At 37.7% G+C, this 19,530-nt stretch overlaps 1 protein-coding gene across 1 annotated transcript in view; it reads right to left on the reverse strand.

The window, feature by feature from the left end:
* The window catches only part of LOC138759309 (protein shisa-6-like), a 434,403-nt gene that overhangs the window by 332,173 nt on the left and 82,700 nt on the right, over positions 1 to 19,530 (reverse strand). The window contains exon 3 of the mRNA XM_069929517.1: positions 14,481 to 14,591. Within this exon, the coding sequence (XP_069785618.1) occupies positions 14,481 to 14,591 (111 nt within the window). The remainder of the gene's footprint in view (positions 1 to 14,480; positions 14,592 to 19,530) is intronic.

A 19,530-nucleotide genomic window follows, 5' to 3' on the forward strand; every position in this document is an offset into this window, starting at 1 on the left:
CACTTCAAAATTCCAACCCAAACACTTTGCAGTCAATGAAGTAAAGAATCATTCAATATAAATGCAAGTACAGGAAAAACCCTGGTATCCGCCACCTATGGGGAAATGGTAGATGAGTCAATTTTACATATATGTATTGTATGATTGGCAAACTTCCTTTTTAAAAAAAAACAAACATTTTCCAATTTTATTTTGCGAGTTGCTTGAGGCTGCCGGTTGCCAGAATTCTAGATAACAGGGGTTTTTAAACTATATTTCAAGTTAGTGCCTGCAGCACCCAGTTTTACTGTGGTGTAACGGATAATGTGGTGTGAGAATCTCAAAGTGAAATCACTCCTAAGCTCAGCAGAAAACAAAGCTTGGGAATGCCAATATTATGTCCCAAGGGGAGGGAGCAGGTTGTGAGTGTAGCTTGCTGGAGGCCACAGGGTCTGCAATGACTATAAGCATGTAAGACAGCACAAAAACAAATTAACAAGCAAATGTACCATGTTGGCAGAGCCCTTAATCCCATTCTGGAAAGAATAAATAAATAAACTGATTTCAAGTGTTAATCAAAGCCAAACTTAATGTGCAACTGCTCCTAGACCACGTGTCCTTTCATTGGCGTACGATTTAAACAGGGTATACCAAATAGATTCCACTGAATGGAGTTAAACAGGAAAGTCTGCAGACACAGCCATTGAAAGTGCTGGAGAAACTTAGCAGGTCTACTGGAAGTAAAGGGTAACCAACATTTTGGGCCTAAACCCTCCTCAAGGTATGAGTAAAAGCAGGCAGGCACCTGAATAAAAAAGGTGGGAGATTGCAAGGAGAGGAAGGGACGTGCAGTCTAACAGGCAAGAGGACATGCATGGATATAGGTGGAAAGGTGCCTGAAAGTAACTCTGGTGGACCTACCACTTGGCCCACCCAGCATCTGGATTGCTGTCAAGGCCGTATCCAAGTTGACACGGCTGTAAAACTAGTAGGAACTCCGTTTATTTTTTCCTCTGGTCTACAGTAGTCTCCATTGATATTAGTAATCCTGTTCATCCAAATGGTGAGGGTTTCTAATTTGCATAGTTATATCACTGGGCACTCCTTTGATAAGGACACAGAAACTACAAATTCCAGAAGCTGGATCAAAATAAAACTGCTGGGTCCTGATGCAGGGTCTCGGCTCAAAACATCGACCGTTCCTTTGCTTGCACGAATGCTGCTTAACCCATCGAGTTCCTCCAGCAGTGTTTTTTTTTTAAACTGCTTTCCTGATATTGGGATTTCCTGTTCAACTCTCAGTCTCTGCATTGGCTAAATTGAAAAATGGCTTCCTGTGTCAAAATTATTTGGAGTTAATCAAGATGCCTTTTAAATTTGGGAGATTCTGTTCCATATGGAACCTTTAGCAGTCCCATCCAGGCTTTGGTGCCCAATCATACTACATCCAACTGGATTGTAATTACTTCTAATTGTTTTTCTATTATTATGTATACCAAATACAGTGAAAAGCTTTACAGGCAAGTCAACCCCTACTTGAACAAGAAACCAAATATACTTTGTCTATTTATTTTTCTTGCACTATTTTTATTTATTTTGGAAGGTGGTTTCTGTAAATGTTTGCGCTGTGATGCAGCCGCAGAACTTCTGTGTCATGTTAATGACAATAAATTCTGATATTTATGTCAATTGGTAATGCAAAAGTAAGACAAAAGTGCAGAGTATAGTGTTACAGAGAAATACCGGTAAATGTTTATAAGCACGAAAATCTTTTAAATTGAATTTAATGTAAAAGAATAAACTTCAATTTAGAAAAGTAAAACACTTTATATGCCTGGAATAGTCTGTGTTGTTAACTGCAGATTAAAATAGGTAATATTCATTCTCTCTGCAATATAGTTGCCCATTCACGGTGCACTTGAACAGCAGATTAGCAGCAGTAATTCCCACCTTCAGAAATGCCAATGCTTCAAATGTTTATCTCAACGGATTAGTTTAACAGCCACTTATTAATTAACTTCTGGAGTCTAGCCAGTCAGGTTAGAACCATTGCTTTAAATATTGAAAGAGGAATCTGCACACTCAAATGCTGGTAGATTTCTAATATTATGATACTAATTCTTTCCTGATAATATTGGGAATTGCATTGTTACCTAGAAGAGAGGGAACAATCATCCGTCTATATGGAAAGAATACATCCAGGATGCTCAGTCAGGCCTTATTGTAAAGGTTGTGAGAGTTGTCAGTGTGACATTAACTGCTGCAAATTTCTTGCTGTCAGAGGTCTCTGGAACAATAATTATACACCACTGGTCTTTTTTTTTAGGTAAACAAACAGTTGTGGTTACCAAAGAACCTTTGTTATGTGAAGATTTGCCTTGTTGGAGGAGCAGTAAGCTTTTAATATTCACGAGGTTGGGGTGGGGAATATCAGATGCAGTTAACAGTAAGGCAATCAATCCCAACACAGTCACACACTCTTCTCTCTTCGTCTGACACACTGAAAATACATACCACAAACCAGTTTCAAGGAAATTTTCTTTTCTGATATCAGACTTTTAAATGGACCTCTCATTGGTAAAAAGATTATGGTTTCACTCTTTTTAACAGTACTTTTCTCTAAATCATGCACTTTTTCCTTGTAACACTATATCCTGATTTTTTTCTTGGATGTTGTACTATGTCCAATTCTCAAGTATAGGTTATTTTACCTGGATAGCACACCAAACAAGTGTTTCACCGTATCCATATCCCTGTGGTACACAGGTCAATAAACAATTCACTCTCCCCTCAGTTAGGGTGAAAAAATCAAAAGCAAACCAAGCTGTTCAGACTGACACATGCAAAATGATGAGAGGCTCCCTCAGAGAAAAATAAAAAAAAGCCTGTGAACAGAACCTACAGCCTTTAATTTCTGAAGAAACTTGGAATGCAATTTTCCAATTGGTTAATACCTCATCTTTTTGTGCCGGCCACTCCCTTCTACAATTTAAAGAAGTCCATAGGGCTCACATGCCCAAAGTCAAACTATATAATTTTTATGTGGATGTATCTCCATGTTGTGCTAAATGCAACAATGGAGATTCTTCATTAATTCATATTTTCTGGACATGTCAGAGTCTTGAGAAATACGGGAACAAAGAATTTCAAACTTTCTCTGCACTTTTTAAAAACTTAATTTTAAACTTAATCCTTAACTGCTTTATTTGGTATTGTTGGAGAGAATGACATGCTCAATGGCTGTGTGACATTGTATCAAGTTTAAATTTAGATGAGATTAGACGCTCAATTTCTGATTTGAATTCAAATTTTCAAACACTGTGGGGACCCTTTTTGAATTAATTTTATGACCTTTGATTTGTTATGAAGGCAGAAATGTTGACTAATGAGGTAATTTGTCATTTTGATAAGAATTCTGTCTTTTTTTTTGGCCCAACAGTTTCTTGGTAGTGGGTTTAGATCTTCTTTTAAATGATATTAATACAATGTAAATTTGTTTGATTGAAAATGTAGAGTACCTTAGAAGAAATTATATGATTTAATGTATCTTTTTCACTTTTAATATGCATCTAGATGTACTCTGTATTTTATGCGAATTTTCAATGTTAATAAAAATATTGAAAAAGAAAGAAAATGATATTTACTGGAAATTCATACAATGGCTATGTGGAATTGCTCAAGTGATTTTGTTTCCCTATTTTAAACATCTTATTTATTTCACAAGCCCTTTCCACTCCTTCCATTAACCTAATCAAAAAGATTGTGAAACATTATTGGTATTCACAGGCCTGCATTTTAAATTCAGTCTTGAAATATGTACCTTCACTTTTGCTGCAGCAAACCAAGTCTTGAAGTGAGAAAATTAAATAAATGCCTTGACTTAAAAGATTCATTGTTTGCTATTGGCATAAACTAGTATTAACAAAAAAAAACCAATCTCAATCACAGAAAAACTGTGATAACCATATGCTTTAATGAAAATAGTAGCAAACTAATCCCCTCCTCCAGAAACACTGCCCTTTTAAGAAAGGTTTTCTGCATCAAGCCTAATTCTGTAGCTTGATATTTTGCAACAGAAATATCATTTTGTAAATGTCAATATGATGATTTCCTTTTTGAAGGTGCAAATGAGAATTCATACTCAGGGTGTTAAATCAACAAAGCCAATTCCAAAGCGTGGTCTCGGTTTTGGAGTTGGTGAGTTGGGGGGGTGGGGGGGTGGGTGGGGGAGGAGAGGGCAGTGGAACAGTTACAATAAAGCCATTTTTATAAATGAAGTGTTCACTAAACAACCATATCCAGTGAATATGTATACCCAGAGATAATGGCAGAGTTTGCAACAGGATTTCAACATTAAGGTGGCATATGGAATTAATGATTCTAACTCCCATTCATTTCAAAAAATTCCACAGTGCTAAGTACAGTCATGCGTCGCATAACATCCATGATACCTTCTGTGAAATATGACATTGTGCAATTTGGACACTGTGCAAGCACCATATTAGGATAACACGGGAGATTATATCTCCTGTACCATTATATGCCTGGCAGCGCAATTGATTTATATACAAGAAACATGAGATACACATGTTGCGTCCTGTTCTCTGACTGGGATTTCTGAACTCCATTATAACCTCGTGGAACCATGGACACGTATGCGGTCAGAAATATTTCTGGTCAACTTCAACCACTGGGCTGAGCAGAATGGAGTGGCCACACTTAGAATTCAATTGATTGTTTCCCCATTGGAATACATTCTGCAGTGTGCTGTCAATATATAACTTTTACCAAAGCTGATTTCCTTTGAGAGCTTCAATGAATGCTACAATTCGTCATGAACCTGAAGCCAATGAATCGGGCCCTCGCACCTGCCTCCTCTTCAATGCAATAACCACAGTCAAATGCAACAATCAGACTGGTTCAGATCGGTTCTGCTGAACGTCCGATCCACCATATATCACTGTTGGGTTGGTTAATTCTAGATTCTGCATTGATATTCCACCCCATTAACTTTTATTACCTCCTTCGTCTCATCCTGGGTCATGCTGGAGTCCGAGAGCCTGATCTCTCAGGACGTACGTTTTTCAAGTTCAATACATTTTTTTTGCAGCTTGACTTTATAATCAAGATTCAAGAGACTGCAGGTGCGTAAAGAAAAACAGTCTGATCCGATTTGTAAGTACATGTAAAAGTCAAAATGTTCAGTATTTTTGAAAGGAAAGTTTGCTCTCTGAATGTGACCAACATGAGCAATACAGTGATTAAAAATACTCATCCCTGGTTTCCCTGAGATGCACTTAATTACAAAGGTCACTTTGATTTTCCAGTGTCTTTGCTGTGATGATGTCTCAGCAAGTGCTTCAAACATTTTCAGCCAGTGATAAGAAAGGGACAATAATGAAGGTTGAAGCCAGGAGTGCACCATTTGATAGGTAACTTGAAAGTATTGGTGTCCTCAAAAATACGTTCCTCTAGCTCTTCTTTAAACCCCTGGGAAAATGCAGACAGTATTCACGGCAGTGGCGACAGCCAGCAATTCACAAGGATGTTCTCTGATGGATGGTGCTTAGCTTCTTGGTCAAGGGAACAGCACTCATCCAGCAGCCTTATAAATATAAAGGCACTTTAGCAGATGAGGAAATGAGCTTTTCTGCAGTCTCTACTGTGTTCTTGTAGCTGAACTGTTGAGTGCGGCCACTCCATTATTGATCTATGCGGATGGCCTGGAATTGTCACGATTGATCAAATGATGTGATGGCTTGGCCTTGAGGACAACATTACCTCACATGAAGTTGAAGTGGGAGACCTCTCTGAAGAATCATCCCACCAATGTGCTGGTGTGTACTGATTGGCTACAAAACATGACCATCACACTTCACGTTAGCTATAACTCTAGTCACGTATCCCTTTAAGTTTCTCAGATATATTGATGTTTATCACACATCTCCCCCCATTCACTCGAGGGAGACAGGCAAGTGACTGGTTCCCAAGCAGAATGTTTAGTTTGGTGTATGAAATTTGCCCTAACTCTGATTTGCACTGCATTGGCTCTTCATAAGGGAATGGCCCTGGCTCACCTAGGTTGAAGGATTTATTGACTCTACTGTCTTAAGGAATCACTTCACAAAATACATCAAAGTGGTACATATATAATAGAGAAAGAAGCTTGAGCCTGCTGAATGGATTGAAATACCTAAAAAAAAGCATGCCCTCCGAGGTGAGTAAGACTGCAGATGGCCAGAAACGTACGTTTCCCACATGACAAATACCAGATTACTTCCACACTTCCAAATAGCTCAAAGGTTGGTAGTGAAAGGTTAATGCCAACAGATGCAGTTTTTCACAGGGTTGGAAAAGGGGCAGCAGCTATGGTTCCTCTTAACAGTGAAGGTGAAGGAGAGGGCAATGACAGTCTACGCACAAGCCACAAGCAGAAGGTTGTACTTAGGGAGGGAGAAGAAGGAGATGAAGTTGAAATATTTTTGAAATAGCAATCATTTGGATTGGTTCTCGGTTTGGTGTTCGAGCTGTTGTGACTCTGCATTATGTTTTAAGAGGGAGCTCTTATATAATAGTTTTACTAGAGAACAAGTGTGGAAAAAATAGCACATAACTATATTGCAACAAAGCAGCAGATACTAGGGATGGAAAAGCAATGCAGAAAATATTTCAAAATATCAGAATCTCACATGGCCTGTAGGGCAATAGTAACTGAAATGTGAAGCAGATCCTTTGAATAATTGGTCTGGAGATCACTGTGTAACCAGGTGATGGAGGCACCTGTGGTTTTACAATTGCTCAAGGAAGTATTCACTTTGATATGGAATTGTCAATCCATGGTTAATATAGATAATTCTTTTGTATCATTAATGAGATCAGTTCATGTGGTCATTCCAAAACTTGTAAGAATTTCTTCTTTGGAGTTTGTAATCCTACATAATATGTTGTGACCCACTACCCAGATTCATTAAATAGTGGTTCCATTGAAACCCCTCCAATTCCAGATGTGCAATGACTGAGCTATGATTTTCAAGATGAGGCCATCTGCCTGCTCCAGAAAGCATCAAGATTGTGGCATATCTTCCCATCTTTTAACTTCCAGATGTTTAACAATCTCTCTTTTGAATGAATGATGTAGCCATTACAACCTACTGGAGTATATAATTCCAAAGTTTCAAGTTATTTCATCCAAGATCAAGGTAGTCTATCCCTTATTCTTACAAGTCCATGCTAGACATCCTCCTTTCAAACACTATGTGTAGCCCATAAGATTAATACAAGTTTCAATGAGATCACTTGCCCTTCTAAACTCTTGCAATGACAGTCCAGTCTACTCAGTTTCTCTTCCTTTGAGAACCATCCAAGGAACCAGTCAAATGGTTCTTTGCTGACTGTCTCTATGGTAATTATATCCTTTATTAGGTAAAATGACTACAACAGTACACAATAATTTTGGCGTGGACTCAACTGGGCACCAAATAATTATAGTAAAACATTTTACATCCTATACTCACATGTCTTTATTCTTTGGAGCGTAGAAGGTTGAGAGGGGATATGATAGAAGTATTTAAGATTATGAAAGGGATAGACAGAGTGGATGTGGATAGACTATTTCCGTTAAGAGGAGGAAAGATTAAAACAAGAGGACATGAGTTAAGAATTAAGGGGCAGAGGTTTAGAGGTAACATGAGGAGGAACTTCTTTACTCAGAGAGTGGTAGCCGTGTGGAATGATCTTCCGGGAGAAATAGTGGCGGCGGAGTCAATTGTATTATTTAAGAAAAGGTTGGACAGGTATATGGATGAGATGGAGGGTTATGGGCATTGTGCAGGGAGGTGGGACTAGAAAGGGGTGTTTGGTTCGGTGCGGACTAGAAGGGCCTAATGGCCTGTTTCCGTGCTGTAATTGTTATATATGTTATATGTTCTTGCAATTAGAAGCAAGATATTTACCCAATTATTGCTACTTCTGGATGTGAGATTTCAGTGACATTTAAGAGTTCATCCAGGTCCCTTTGAATGTCAACTTTTTCCAATTTATCTGTATTTTTTAAAAATCTGTGTTTTCTGTCAGATGCAATGAAGTGGATGACCTCGTATTCTTTTGACATTTTATTTCATCTGCCGTGTTCTCACCCACCGACTGCTTTAATATCAGCAGTAAAATATAATATTTGGGCCCCTCAGTTAAACTGTTGATATTGATTGTAAATAACTGGAGCCATAGAACTGATCACATTGATCCACTAGTTACAGCTTGCAAACCTGATCGCTTTTACGATCCCTAGCAAAATATTTACCCTGTATTTATATTGGCAAAACCTTGATTTCCATGGTATATAGTCCTCTCTCTAGGTTTATCCATGTGATAATGCAGATTCTATCACCAATATATATACACAGATGGTAGTGTAGGATGGCTGTGATTGGCTGAGAGCATAGCCACGCCTACTGGCAGGTCTTAAAGGGTTGCTCAGAGCCAGATCAGGTCATTCTGAACTGGTCGACCTACTTGTTAATAAAAGCCTTGGTTTGGATCAACAAACCTTTAATTCTTTTGACCCGCTCCACAATCTATCAGTATATAATTGTAAATTTTACAAAGGTAGCTCATCCATATTAGAATTTTTATGTGCAGGACTGTGTCCTTGGCGGAGAAGACAAGAGCTGAATGGCATGCTGAACAACACCTATATATCAATAGAGAAAAGATCATCATCTGAGGAACAGAAATGCCTTTCCCCCCCCCCCCCCCTCCCCCTCTCTCTCACTAACTTTTCCAGAGCTTGGGTGAGGATTTGCTTATTTTAAGCCCACTTCTGACCAAGCTAGATGAGGTCAGATTTGATAAAACTGCTGGTTAATCCATGGACCTCCCTAGAATCTTATAGATATGGTTACAGCCACACTGGAATTTCTGGAATATGAGAAAGAAGTCTTAAAAGCAATAATATGTTGTGACAAAAATGTGAAAGCTAATTTGCAAGATTGATAAAATAGGCTTGAGCCTTTACATATTGTGTTAAATACTCTCTGCATTAAACAGCTCCTCAAGTACCTACATCAAGCTACTGAACACAAGGTGGTGTTGAGCTTCTTGTGAAATCCCAGATTCCTTTACAAGCATTGTTAATGATTAACTGAAAACTATTGAATGGGAAAGGATAAGGACCCAAGCCTTCAACACCTCCATGCAAGGATAAGAGAAGTGTCGGCAGCATATTTGTTTGTATTGCTAATGTCAACTAATTAAAAGTGAGAATTATGTAACAAGACAGCATAATGACACTATTTATGAATGGAATAATAGGTTTCTGCAATTAATGGAAGAATGCCTGTGAATTCAATGAAATTTACGACAAGCTAGGTTTAAAAATATTCATTATCTGACAATCCGGAGACAACACTTCCTGTATCTACTTTCACCTGTGAAAATTAGTAGCTGTTTTCTATTTCCTGTAACTATGAAGCCTTTGTAAGCATTTTGACTACTGAAAGGATCATTCAATTTGTCTTTAATTCAGGCCACGTTAGAACCATGGGTTAGCTATACAACTTTTCCCTGAACTATTATTTAAATTCTAGAAATCTTCCATTCCAATTAAAGAAAATACTACTTGGTGGTTTGCTCAAACCTACTCCTAAATATGCTGCCATAGTTATGCAAAGAAGATCAACTAAGGATGCCTTATGCGCACATTATACCAAAACCTGTCTTCTGACTGGTTAGTGGGGGAAAAGTAAGTAGTAATTCTATGTAACCATTCATGTTTACCGAGTGAAGCATTCCTCACAGAGATAGAAGTCAAAACAGAAGTCCTAGAGATGTGGGACAAAGATGTCCTATATTTTTGCATCTGAGTGGAATGTTGTGAACAATGAATGAGTGAAGCATTCCTCACAGAGATAGAAGTCAAAACAGAAGTCCTAGAGATGTGGGACAAAGATGTCCTATATTTTTGCATCTGAGTGGAATGTTGTGAACAATGAATGGAGAAGCTGAATTGCAGTTTTAGAGCATATTGTGCAACATGGGGCCTTTTGGGATGCATGCAAAGAAAGGCAATCTGAATGTTCCTTCAGACTGAGTGAATGATGATGTAAGGAGATGATAAAGTGTTCTGGATGCACGAAAGTATACAACACCCTGACCAAGTCAGAAAACAAAATAACCATTGTAATTAAATCAAACTCAAGGAATCAGTTACACTAATATTAAGTGATATTTGGGCATAGATTTATGACAGTCCACTGTTCATTAAATCCAGAGATTCCTAACTTGATTTTTTTTTGCATAGGAGTGGGTTGAAAGGCAATTGAAAAGGGATCTTGAGGAAAATGCAAATGACTCAACAAAGGAAACAATAATCTTTTAACAGAAAATCAGCCATGATTGCAAACAAAATTGCTAGAAACCAAAAGATGCAATTATACCAAAACTTGCTTGAGGTTTCTGGAGCATCTGAATTAAGTACTGACATTGCTCTCCACCATGAGTTTGTAATCAATTTAGGTGATGCTGAATGACCATCATGTAACTGAAATATTTTTAATCAATTTGTTCTAGCCATTGATTAAATAATTTACTACTCATTCCTTAACAATTATTCTAATGCTAATTGACATTTGTGGCTTTTCGGTCTTATTTATTTGAAAATTGGAAGTGATCGATGAGCTTATTCCATCTGTATCATGAGGGAAATTATGACAGTTGGATTGCTCATGCAATCAATAATATAATCCAAACAGGCGGAGTTATGGAAAGTCCGGCTGAGCAAGCAAAGTGATGAAGTTTGATCAGGGTGGAGATGAAGGGTAAGAATTTGTCAGTACCCATGAACAGTATACTTTTCAGATTGAAATATCCACACAATTTAATTACAGCTCTTCTTCCCTTCTGATCCTTTGCCAAAGTGCAGTTCCATCAATAGGAGATGCTTGCAAGTATCCTGGGTACGTGACTACTATCCATACACACCTTAAAGCCAGGTGTTTGTTGGACTCTAGAACATGATCAGAACAGTTATGTTGATTTTTGTGCGACTTAGCAAGGATTCAAATGTCTTATTAGTGAGTTTTTAAAACTAGCTTTAATAAGATACTGCCACTAACTTCAATGCTCCCAAATGAACCAATATTTTCACTCCTCATTGCACACAGGCTAGGAAGGATAAAATGGGTGAGGGAAGGATTACTATAAAGATGAGTGTTCAATTGTTGGCATGGATCGGGTTGTCTAAAGAGTGTTTCCATGCCGGCTCTCTTCGTGACTCCGTCCTTGGATGGTTTTCAGATTATGAGCTCATTGGCTTTTGTGGGAACATTGAAGTCATTGGTAGTGCCCTAAATAACGTCATTTTCGTGATAGCTAGTGACCTCTCTATTTACTTCTCTTGGGTAAAGTTAATAATCTATAGTGTTATTTAATCATAATAAAGCAACTTATTATTAGTGATTTAATCCTAAATTGATAAATAACCAAATAATTTTTAGATTTGTAGCTTCTCTTCATCCCTGTCCATTCTCAACCTTGATTTTTTAAAAAAAATATGTTCAACATATGCATGCTCAAGGAAGTATTCACTTTGATATGGAATTGTCAATCCATGGTTAATAGATAATTCTATTGTATCATTAATGAGATCAGTTCATGTGGTCTTTCCAAAACTTTCTTCTTTGGAGTTTGTAATACTGTACAACATTAAACAGGATCTATTTTTAATCTTTACTTTTTAAAAAAACTATTTCTTTTTTTTTGTCTCTCTTTCCAGAATCCCATTTTAGAGATGGAAAATGTGGGGAAAAAAAGGTCTCATTTGATTGCCTTAAAATTTTGATGTTTGTATTTCGGTCAGTAAAATTGGAAAGATTTGAGAAATGGCTGGAGCGCCTTACTTGTCAATCGCTCTTCACGTCCTCGTGACCTGAAGACGGTTGTGAATGAATTAACTTACTGAAAGCACCTACACCGAACAGTTTATTGACCCATGGTGTCTAGTAAGCATTTGAAATCTTCTGATTTATGGCTGCTCTTACTAATAGATGAGCATTATAAACAGACGCCTTTACTATAGCTGTTACAAGAACTTTCAAACAGATACTGCATTGTGTAACAGTGGAAAAAAACATTTACAATGAGGAATTAGTGAGAATATCTGTATGAAAATCGTCAAACCTGCCAAATTCTGGCACCAGTATCGGTATAAATAACACAATTTTGATTTGGTGCCAGTTGAGAGAGATATAAATTATACAATTTTGATATGGTAGCAACACAGAAACAGATATAAATTTTGATGAGTGTTTTCACCAAAAAAAAGGATTGACCCATTTTGGCCAGTGTCATCTATATTACTGCATGTTCCCCAACATGCACTTTAAATGTTTCTGCACAAACTGATGCTTTTGCATTGGAAAATGTAGAATACAGAATGGCATTTTCCAATTGGGCTTCCATGCTCCATTGTGTTGATAATGACATAGCTTCTGCTTCTTCACAGTAATGTTAGACAGCTGCCAAAATTTTTTTTATTGGAACTGAAAAAAATGTATTGTGAATATATAAGTACTTTATACCCACTGTTCCCTGCCCATTAAGGACTAATGAGCATTAGTGTGCAAGTAAATGAATGTGACATTGCAGCAAACTATATCATTTTGAAACACAAAGGCCTCAGATGCTGGAATCTTGATCAAACGAAGAATTACTGGAGGAACTCAGCAGATCAAACAGTATCCATGAGAAGAAATGGTCAGTAAACATTTTGATTTAAAACCCTGATAAAGAAGTTCGAATAAAAACATTAACTGATGATTTCTACCCATGAATGTTGGCTGATCTGCTGAGTTTCTCCAGCAATTTTTTTTTTGTCTGCTCGCTATCTGTTTGAAGTCTTTTTTCAAATTGCGCATTTGCCTTGGCAACTTCCAAATTTATAATGGTGGTGAGTAACTCAGAAACATTTACTTTCAAAATCTTTATGCTGTGGTGTTCAGTGTTTGGCAGAGAAAACTAAAGTTGTGTTAGGTCTGATAAGGGTGAAAGATTAATGGTGCAAAGGGCAGAAGTAAAATGGAAACTTGGGCTTCTGCCTTTAATTGATTGTCCATTCACTATGTCCACAATTAATCAAGCAAATCACAACACTCGAATAGACATTTAAACAGCTCATAAATACTCTTGGGAAACCTGGATTCATCACACAGCAATGTCATCTGTAAAATGGTGTCCCAAAGGGCAGGAGGAAGATTCACTGATGGTAACCAAGCACAGAATATTTGACATGATAATAGTCTACAAGGACTCAATAAATGTAAAGACCACAGTGCATTGAACTTTTTACCTTAGTAAGCACACCACATTTAAATGCTGATTGAACTTTGGATAATTTGCATAAGGAGCTATTTGGATATAAATATCTAGAAGACATTTTATTTATATAATTGTGAACTAGCAGATGATAAGTGAGACACTTGGAATAGCCACGATCTAATTTGGAACAAAAACAATTCCAAGTGCTAATTAATTTCCTGATGGTTTGGGTTCAGTGTAGATTTTGACATTTATGTGACCCCATCAATTCTGGGAAAATATATCCAGGGTTACTATAGCATAGTACAGACAGTACAAGGGGAGTAAATATAAACGGATTATCAACTGCGTTGTGAACCACTAAATCAGGTACATTTAGGGATAGCAGAATGTGTTGGGGATCATTAGGGTAGGTAGATACAGGGGATGGAATGCTGTGCAAGTGGACATGAACAGTGGCAAAGGCAGACAGGGCCAGTATATTGACTAGTGGAAATGAAGTTACCAGACAGTTTTTAAAAAAATGCATTCAACAGTTGCAACATCAATTGTGCAGACAATTACATTTCAGGGAGAAACCTAAAGCAGAATTAAAATTTCCAGTGCCTGAACAGGATGGTGTTGAGGTGCACTATTAAGTATGCATGAAATTTCCCTTTAAGATTTCTTTCCTTCTGTTTTTAAACAGCCGTGGTCCACAACAAGGAGACATACAAGTACATCTAAAATCATACAAGTGCCTGTCCTGGATTGACATCCATTCCTGATATCAGAGTTCCAACTTGAAAGTCCTTGTACCTTTCTCTTATAAATTTGATTAACAAATATATTTATTGCCTCACAGTGTAACATAGCATTTACAATATTTTAGCATCAACAGATCAGCTTTAATACAGACAACATTACCACACAATACTACACTACTGCAAAACACTTTTCCTTATGGATGGGCTTGCTGACCCAAAGCCAAGTATTATTACGAATAAACCCCATGCTCTATAATCACAACACAATGAGCTGCATTAGGCTTATATTGAGTAGGTATTCAGGTGATCATTTTGGTTGTCCCAAAGACTACACTAAAATTCCCTTCCCTTCTAATGGGCACACAAGCATTGCATCGTGGGGGCTTTTGGACTGCAGATTATAATCATGAAATGGTTTTTGCAAAGAAGCAGTTTCTACTGTACCCTTGAGATGTCCTCGCCCTAGTGTCACAAATCCTGAAGAGATGAAGTTGTGCAGGTCTGGTCCTCCACTGTGATAGCCATGACTGGTGCCTGAATCCTTCCCATAAAGCCCTGTGGGCAAGAGGAACAACATTCACAATTTCCACTATATTGATTGTGGCACAGCTTTGAATTAACCATCTGGATGCATTTCGACACAGTAATAGCTAATCATTACTTACCCTCACAACTCCGTATTAGAAAATTTGGATGCTTTTGCATCTCCAAGCAAAAGATTAAGACATCAATAATTGGTCATTGATTAGATAGCATTCAACAGGCTATTAATTCTCCCGGACCCCACACCTGAATATGGAGTTACACTTGTACAGTTTATACCAACCAGATATAAAAATGGAAGAATGAAAGACTTGCATTTATATTGCACCTTTCACTAATTTTGGAAAGCAAAGTGCAAAGTATTTTTTTTAATAAAAATGAGTTAATGTTGTTACAAGGGAAATAATAATGTCTAATAATAATGCTCCCACTAAGAGAAACAGAACAATAATCAGAAAACCTAACTATTGAGAGACATTAAGACATAAAATTGGAAACAGCACAAGGAATAATTGTCTTGATTACCATCAGAAAGATGGCATGTGATCTTTTATATCCACTAGAAAGCATTTGGGGCTTCATATCTCAAGAGAGAAGAAAGAAATCCCACAAAAAGGTCATAAAGCACTGTTTGAATGTTCCAGAGTGCACATTTATACTAGCTGATGTTGCCTTAGCCCTGTTATCCAGATCAATGCATTTGTGCACTTTGTTGATGGAAAATAATATACCCCTATTTATTTTATCTCCACCTTGGACTTTATTGCTTGATTTTATAAAGGGAATGACATTTCAAATGAGCTAATCAAGTATTTGCAAGCTGTCCAGTCATCTGCACAGAAAGAGAGCAATGGGCTCATTGAGCCTACACTCCTATCTCCCTTAATTCTTCTGCTACCCATCTACACACAAGGCAATATACAGTAGCTGTGAAGTCTCTTGCATTATTTGGGAGGCTTCTTAAATAACTTAGAGATGCAAGATTCAAATGACAAAAGAGAATTTACTCACTGATGCCCACCATCTCAGGAAACTGTTCGCACACCCTCATAGGTACAGATACATACGCCTCATAGTGGTGCACTGCAGTTACTACAGTGAGAAGGGTGTATTCTTAAGCGGTTACAAAGTAGTTCACATTATCCTGACTATGTAACAGCAGCCAATTATCCTACCAGTTTAGCATGTGCAACAAACCAAGACAGCAAGATGGAATCTATATTGGGCAAAGCCCAAACGGACAGCAACCATGATCCAGATCAAACTTTGATCTCTGGTGGCAGTAAGTGCTAACTACTGTACCTCTGTTCTGTCCCTACTGTATCTCCAGCAATTTCTCCTTTTATTTCAGACTTTTAGCATCTGCAGGATTTTGATTGTAGGGGAGTAAAACTAGATTTGAAAGAATTAAGGTAAAAGAATGTCTGTGGACACAGTGGCCTACTTCTTTGCTACAAAACTGTGACTCCGTGATTTTCATGCCTTCCTTTTCAGGTAGCTGAAGATTGCTTTGATAAGAAAAATGCAATTGGAATAGAATTCAACATGATCTTTCTATCTCTGTGTATGTAGGCAGAAATATAAAAACTATTAGTATTTGAGAGTTAAATGTATTCACATATTCACATATAAATATATTATTGCAAATATCTTTGGATCTTGAACCAGCAGGTCTCAAAGAGCAATAATTGTCGCAAGATGCTGGAATCTGGGACCAAAAGAAAATCTGCTGGAGGAACTCAGCATCATTAGGAGAAAAATAATTGTCCTAAACTGAAACATAAATAATAATTGTCGCTACCTTGATTATAATGAATCCTTACATGCTTTATAGGGACTAAGAAAACAACAATGTCATTGATCTGAAACTCATTGCAAGTTTCCAAGAAGACAGCAGGGTTCCTTTGACACATGTCCACAACTTATCAGTGCAGTCACAAAACCTCAGGTAGGTTTTAAAATCTTTCACTTAAAAGGGAGTGTGACTCGAAGGGGCAGTAAAACCGCGGAATTTCTTATCAAATTGTTCTGCAACATTTATGTGACTGCACTTTGGCTTATTCCAGGGTTGAGTGGCCAAAGGCTCACTCTTTGTTCTGGGACAAAAATATAGGCTGCAAAACAGCAATTTCCTCATCAACACTCCCTCTGCACATCCCCTTTCAACAAGAGAGCATGCTTCAGGAATTGTGACCCTTTTGTTAGTTTTCTTCTAAAATTATTACGAGGCTGCTATAATTGTGGTGATACCTCAAATTCATTCATACATGTACAAAGTAGAATAGTTCAAGGTGTTGCTTGTCCCCACCATAACTACTGCCGTAGAGTGTAGAAACATTGTAGAAATTGCATATCTGGGATTTGCCACACAGACATGGAACAAGTTATTTCTTCCACACATCAGCTTTGTTAATGTTACTCCATTAATGTACCTTTCTATTCCTTCCCCCCACCCCCACCCCCGCACACAATTATCTGTTTTAATCAGTTCCATTTGGAACACGTTTCAATCATTAGGAAAGATGTTCAATGTTCAACTTAATTGTGATGGTCTTCAGATTTTTATTGGTGCCACTGGATCTGCCAGAGATGAAGAAAGCTGCTCTGATCATAGTCAGTGTCAAGAATTGCTTGGGATACTGGATGGTAAAAGTGGAACTAAATTATTTAGTTAGCCACACATGCATTCCTCACCTTCTGAGAGTACACCAACTACTTTTATCCACACGCGAGTTATTATTGACTACAACTTGATTATCTGTGGTATCCATTACTTCCTTGATAAAGTTCATTTCAAAAAAGCTTTGGTCCATAAGATCATGATCAACAATAGTACTGACACGACCAACCATAGCAGAACAACCATAGTACTAGAAGTTTCCCCCGCTATCCAAAAATAGAGCATTCCTATGAAATTTTTCATAAGCTGAAATGGCGTAAAGTGAGGAAACAATTACCATTAATTTATACGGGAACTTTTTTTTTTAGCGTTCCTAGTTCAGTTTTACACTAAGGGTAACACCCTAACGAGCTCTCTTAGGCTTTTCTGATACCTAGGACGCATCTTGCTAATGGATGCGCAAAATAAATCAAGATTAAGCACAGATGACCACAGGTGCGGTTCAAAGAAATGGTGGCGTGATGCTGAGTATAGTTCCTGAGGAAGGAGCTTGGCAGCGGCGTTCTCGTTGCCCGGGGTGTGCACTGCCTCTATAACGCCTCGTTGCAAAACAAACACAGAGCGCTCTTTTCACCTTTTTTATGTAACAGTGAAAGTCCTCTTTGGATTTCATTCAGTTAGCAAAAACAGATATTAATGTAGAACTTTCAAAAAGCAGAGGATACCTGTATATGTAAAGATCTTGTGATAGGGGAGGGGATAGCTCTCTGAATGGAAAGGGAAGGGGGTGGAGAGCTGGAGCAAAGGGAGACAGGGGAATAGCCTAACAGAAACAGGAGAAGTTGATGTTAGTGCCATCTGGTTGGAGAGTGCACTGATGGAATATGAGGTGTTTCTCCTCCAGTTTGCAAGTGGCCTTGGTTTGACAGTGCACGAAGTCACGGATGGACATGTCAGCACGGGAGTGGTGCACAGAATTGAAATGCTTGGTCACTGGAAGATGCCCAACATTGATTCCCCTCCACCAATCACTTCCCAGATCTTTCATCTTGTGCCCTTCCACCCAAATCCATGTCTGACCTCTTCCCTGTGGCTCTGCACTCCCCCACCATTTTATTCGGGCACCTGCCTGCATTTTCCTCATACCTTAATGAAAGCCTTAGGCCTAAAATGTTGGTTGTGTATTTTTATCGTTGCTACATAAAGAACGCTGCGTGGCTTGCTGAGTTTCTCCAGCATTTTTGTGTGTTAAAAAAAACAATCTCAGTGTTTGGAGATTTTTCTTGTTTAACTGCAGTTTTGTCGTGCAGCATTCTGGAATGTTTTTGTCCGTTATTATCCAACAAATTTGAATGTACATGGTTTGAACATGATTACAACAGATCTAGTGTGGTTGAGCATGTGGGTAATTATTTTAGAATAGATTAAACTTGTTGATATTGAAAAATCACATTTCTGAATTATAATTTTTACCAACTTATTGACTGGGACAAAAAAAATTAATAGTAATAAATCTTATTCTATCACCACTTTCAACATTAGTAACCAACGCACAGAATATATTCAACGTGAATAACAATGGAAGATGGTAGCTTGTGGACTAGAGGCACTGCTTTAGACAAACATTTGTAATGAAATAATAAGCCACTAGAGTAATCCAACTGATATAAATCTGCAAAATCTTGATGAATGTCCTTTTTTCACACCAGTTGTCCTTGTGACATCTGAGCGTGATCCTAATTTAATCCTAATTAGTTCCAAGTTATAGATGGTTTTGAGCTGAAGTCATGCACCTGCTCATATATGGATCAAGGCAGAGCTGAACTAATTTTACCATCCTTGAGAGAATTACAATCCTCATAACAAAAAGCAAAAGGTACTCGACTAAATCTATTGTGTCAGATAACCCTATTTGTTTCCTTAAATTCCAGTAACTAAGAATGAAAGATATTGTTATTATTAATCATTTTAACCCAAAATGGATGCCGCCTTATTTGAAACAGCATTGAGCACGTAGGAGTTTATTGCAAAACTAAAATGCCTTGAAGAAAACCTGACACAAATTTTCCCCAAATTTTTTTGAATTAGCCTATTTCTTTGAAATGACCAGATGATAATTTCTTTTTGTTTCATATCTCTTACCTGTTACCCTGTAATGTAATTTGTGCTGTGCTGGCAATCATAGAGGCAGGATTGCTGCAGCTTCTAATATGCCACGTTTCTGTAACCGAGATGAGCTGTATTTAACCGGGAATCTCAATTTCTACAACAATCACGTATGAGGTTTATCGAGACTTGCTCATTGTTAACTTTACAAGTTAGAAAATTGAC

The sequence above is a fragment of the Narcine bancroftii genome, chromosome 3, assembly GCF_036971445.1.
Source record: "Narcine bancroftii isolate sNarBan1 chromosome 3, sNarBan1.hap1, whole genome shotgun sequence".
NCBI classification, from domain to species: Eukaryota; Metazoa; Chordata; class Chondrichthyes; order Torpediniformes; family Narcinidae; genus Narcine; species Narcine bancroftii.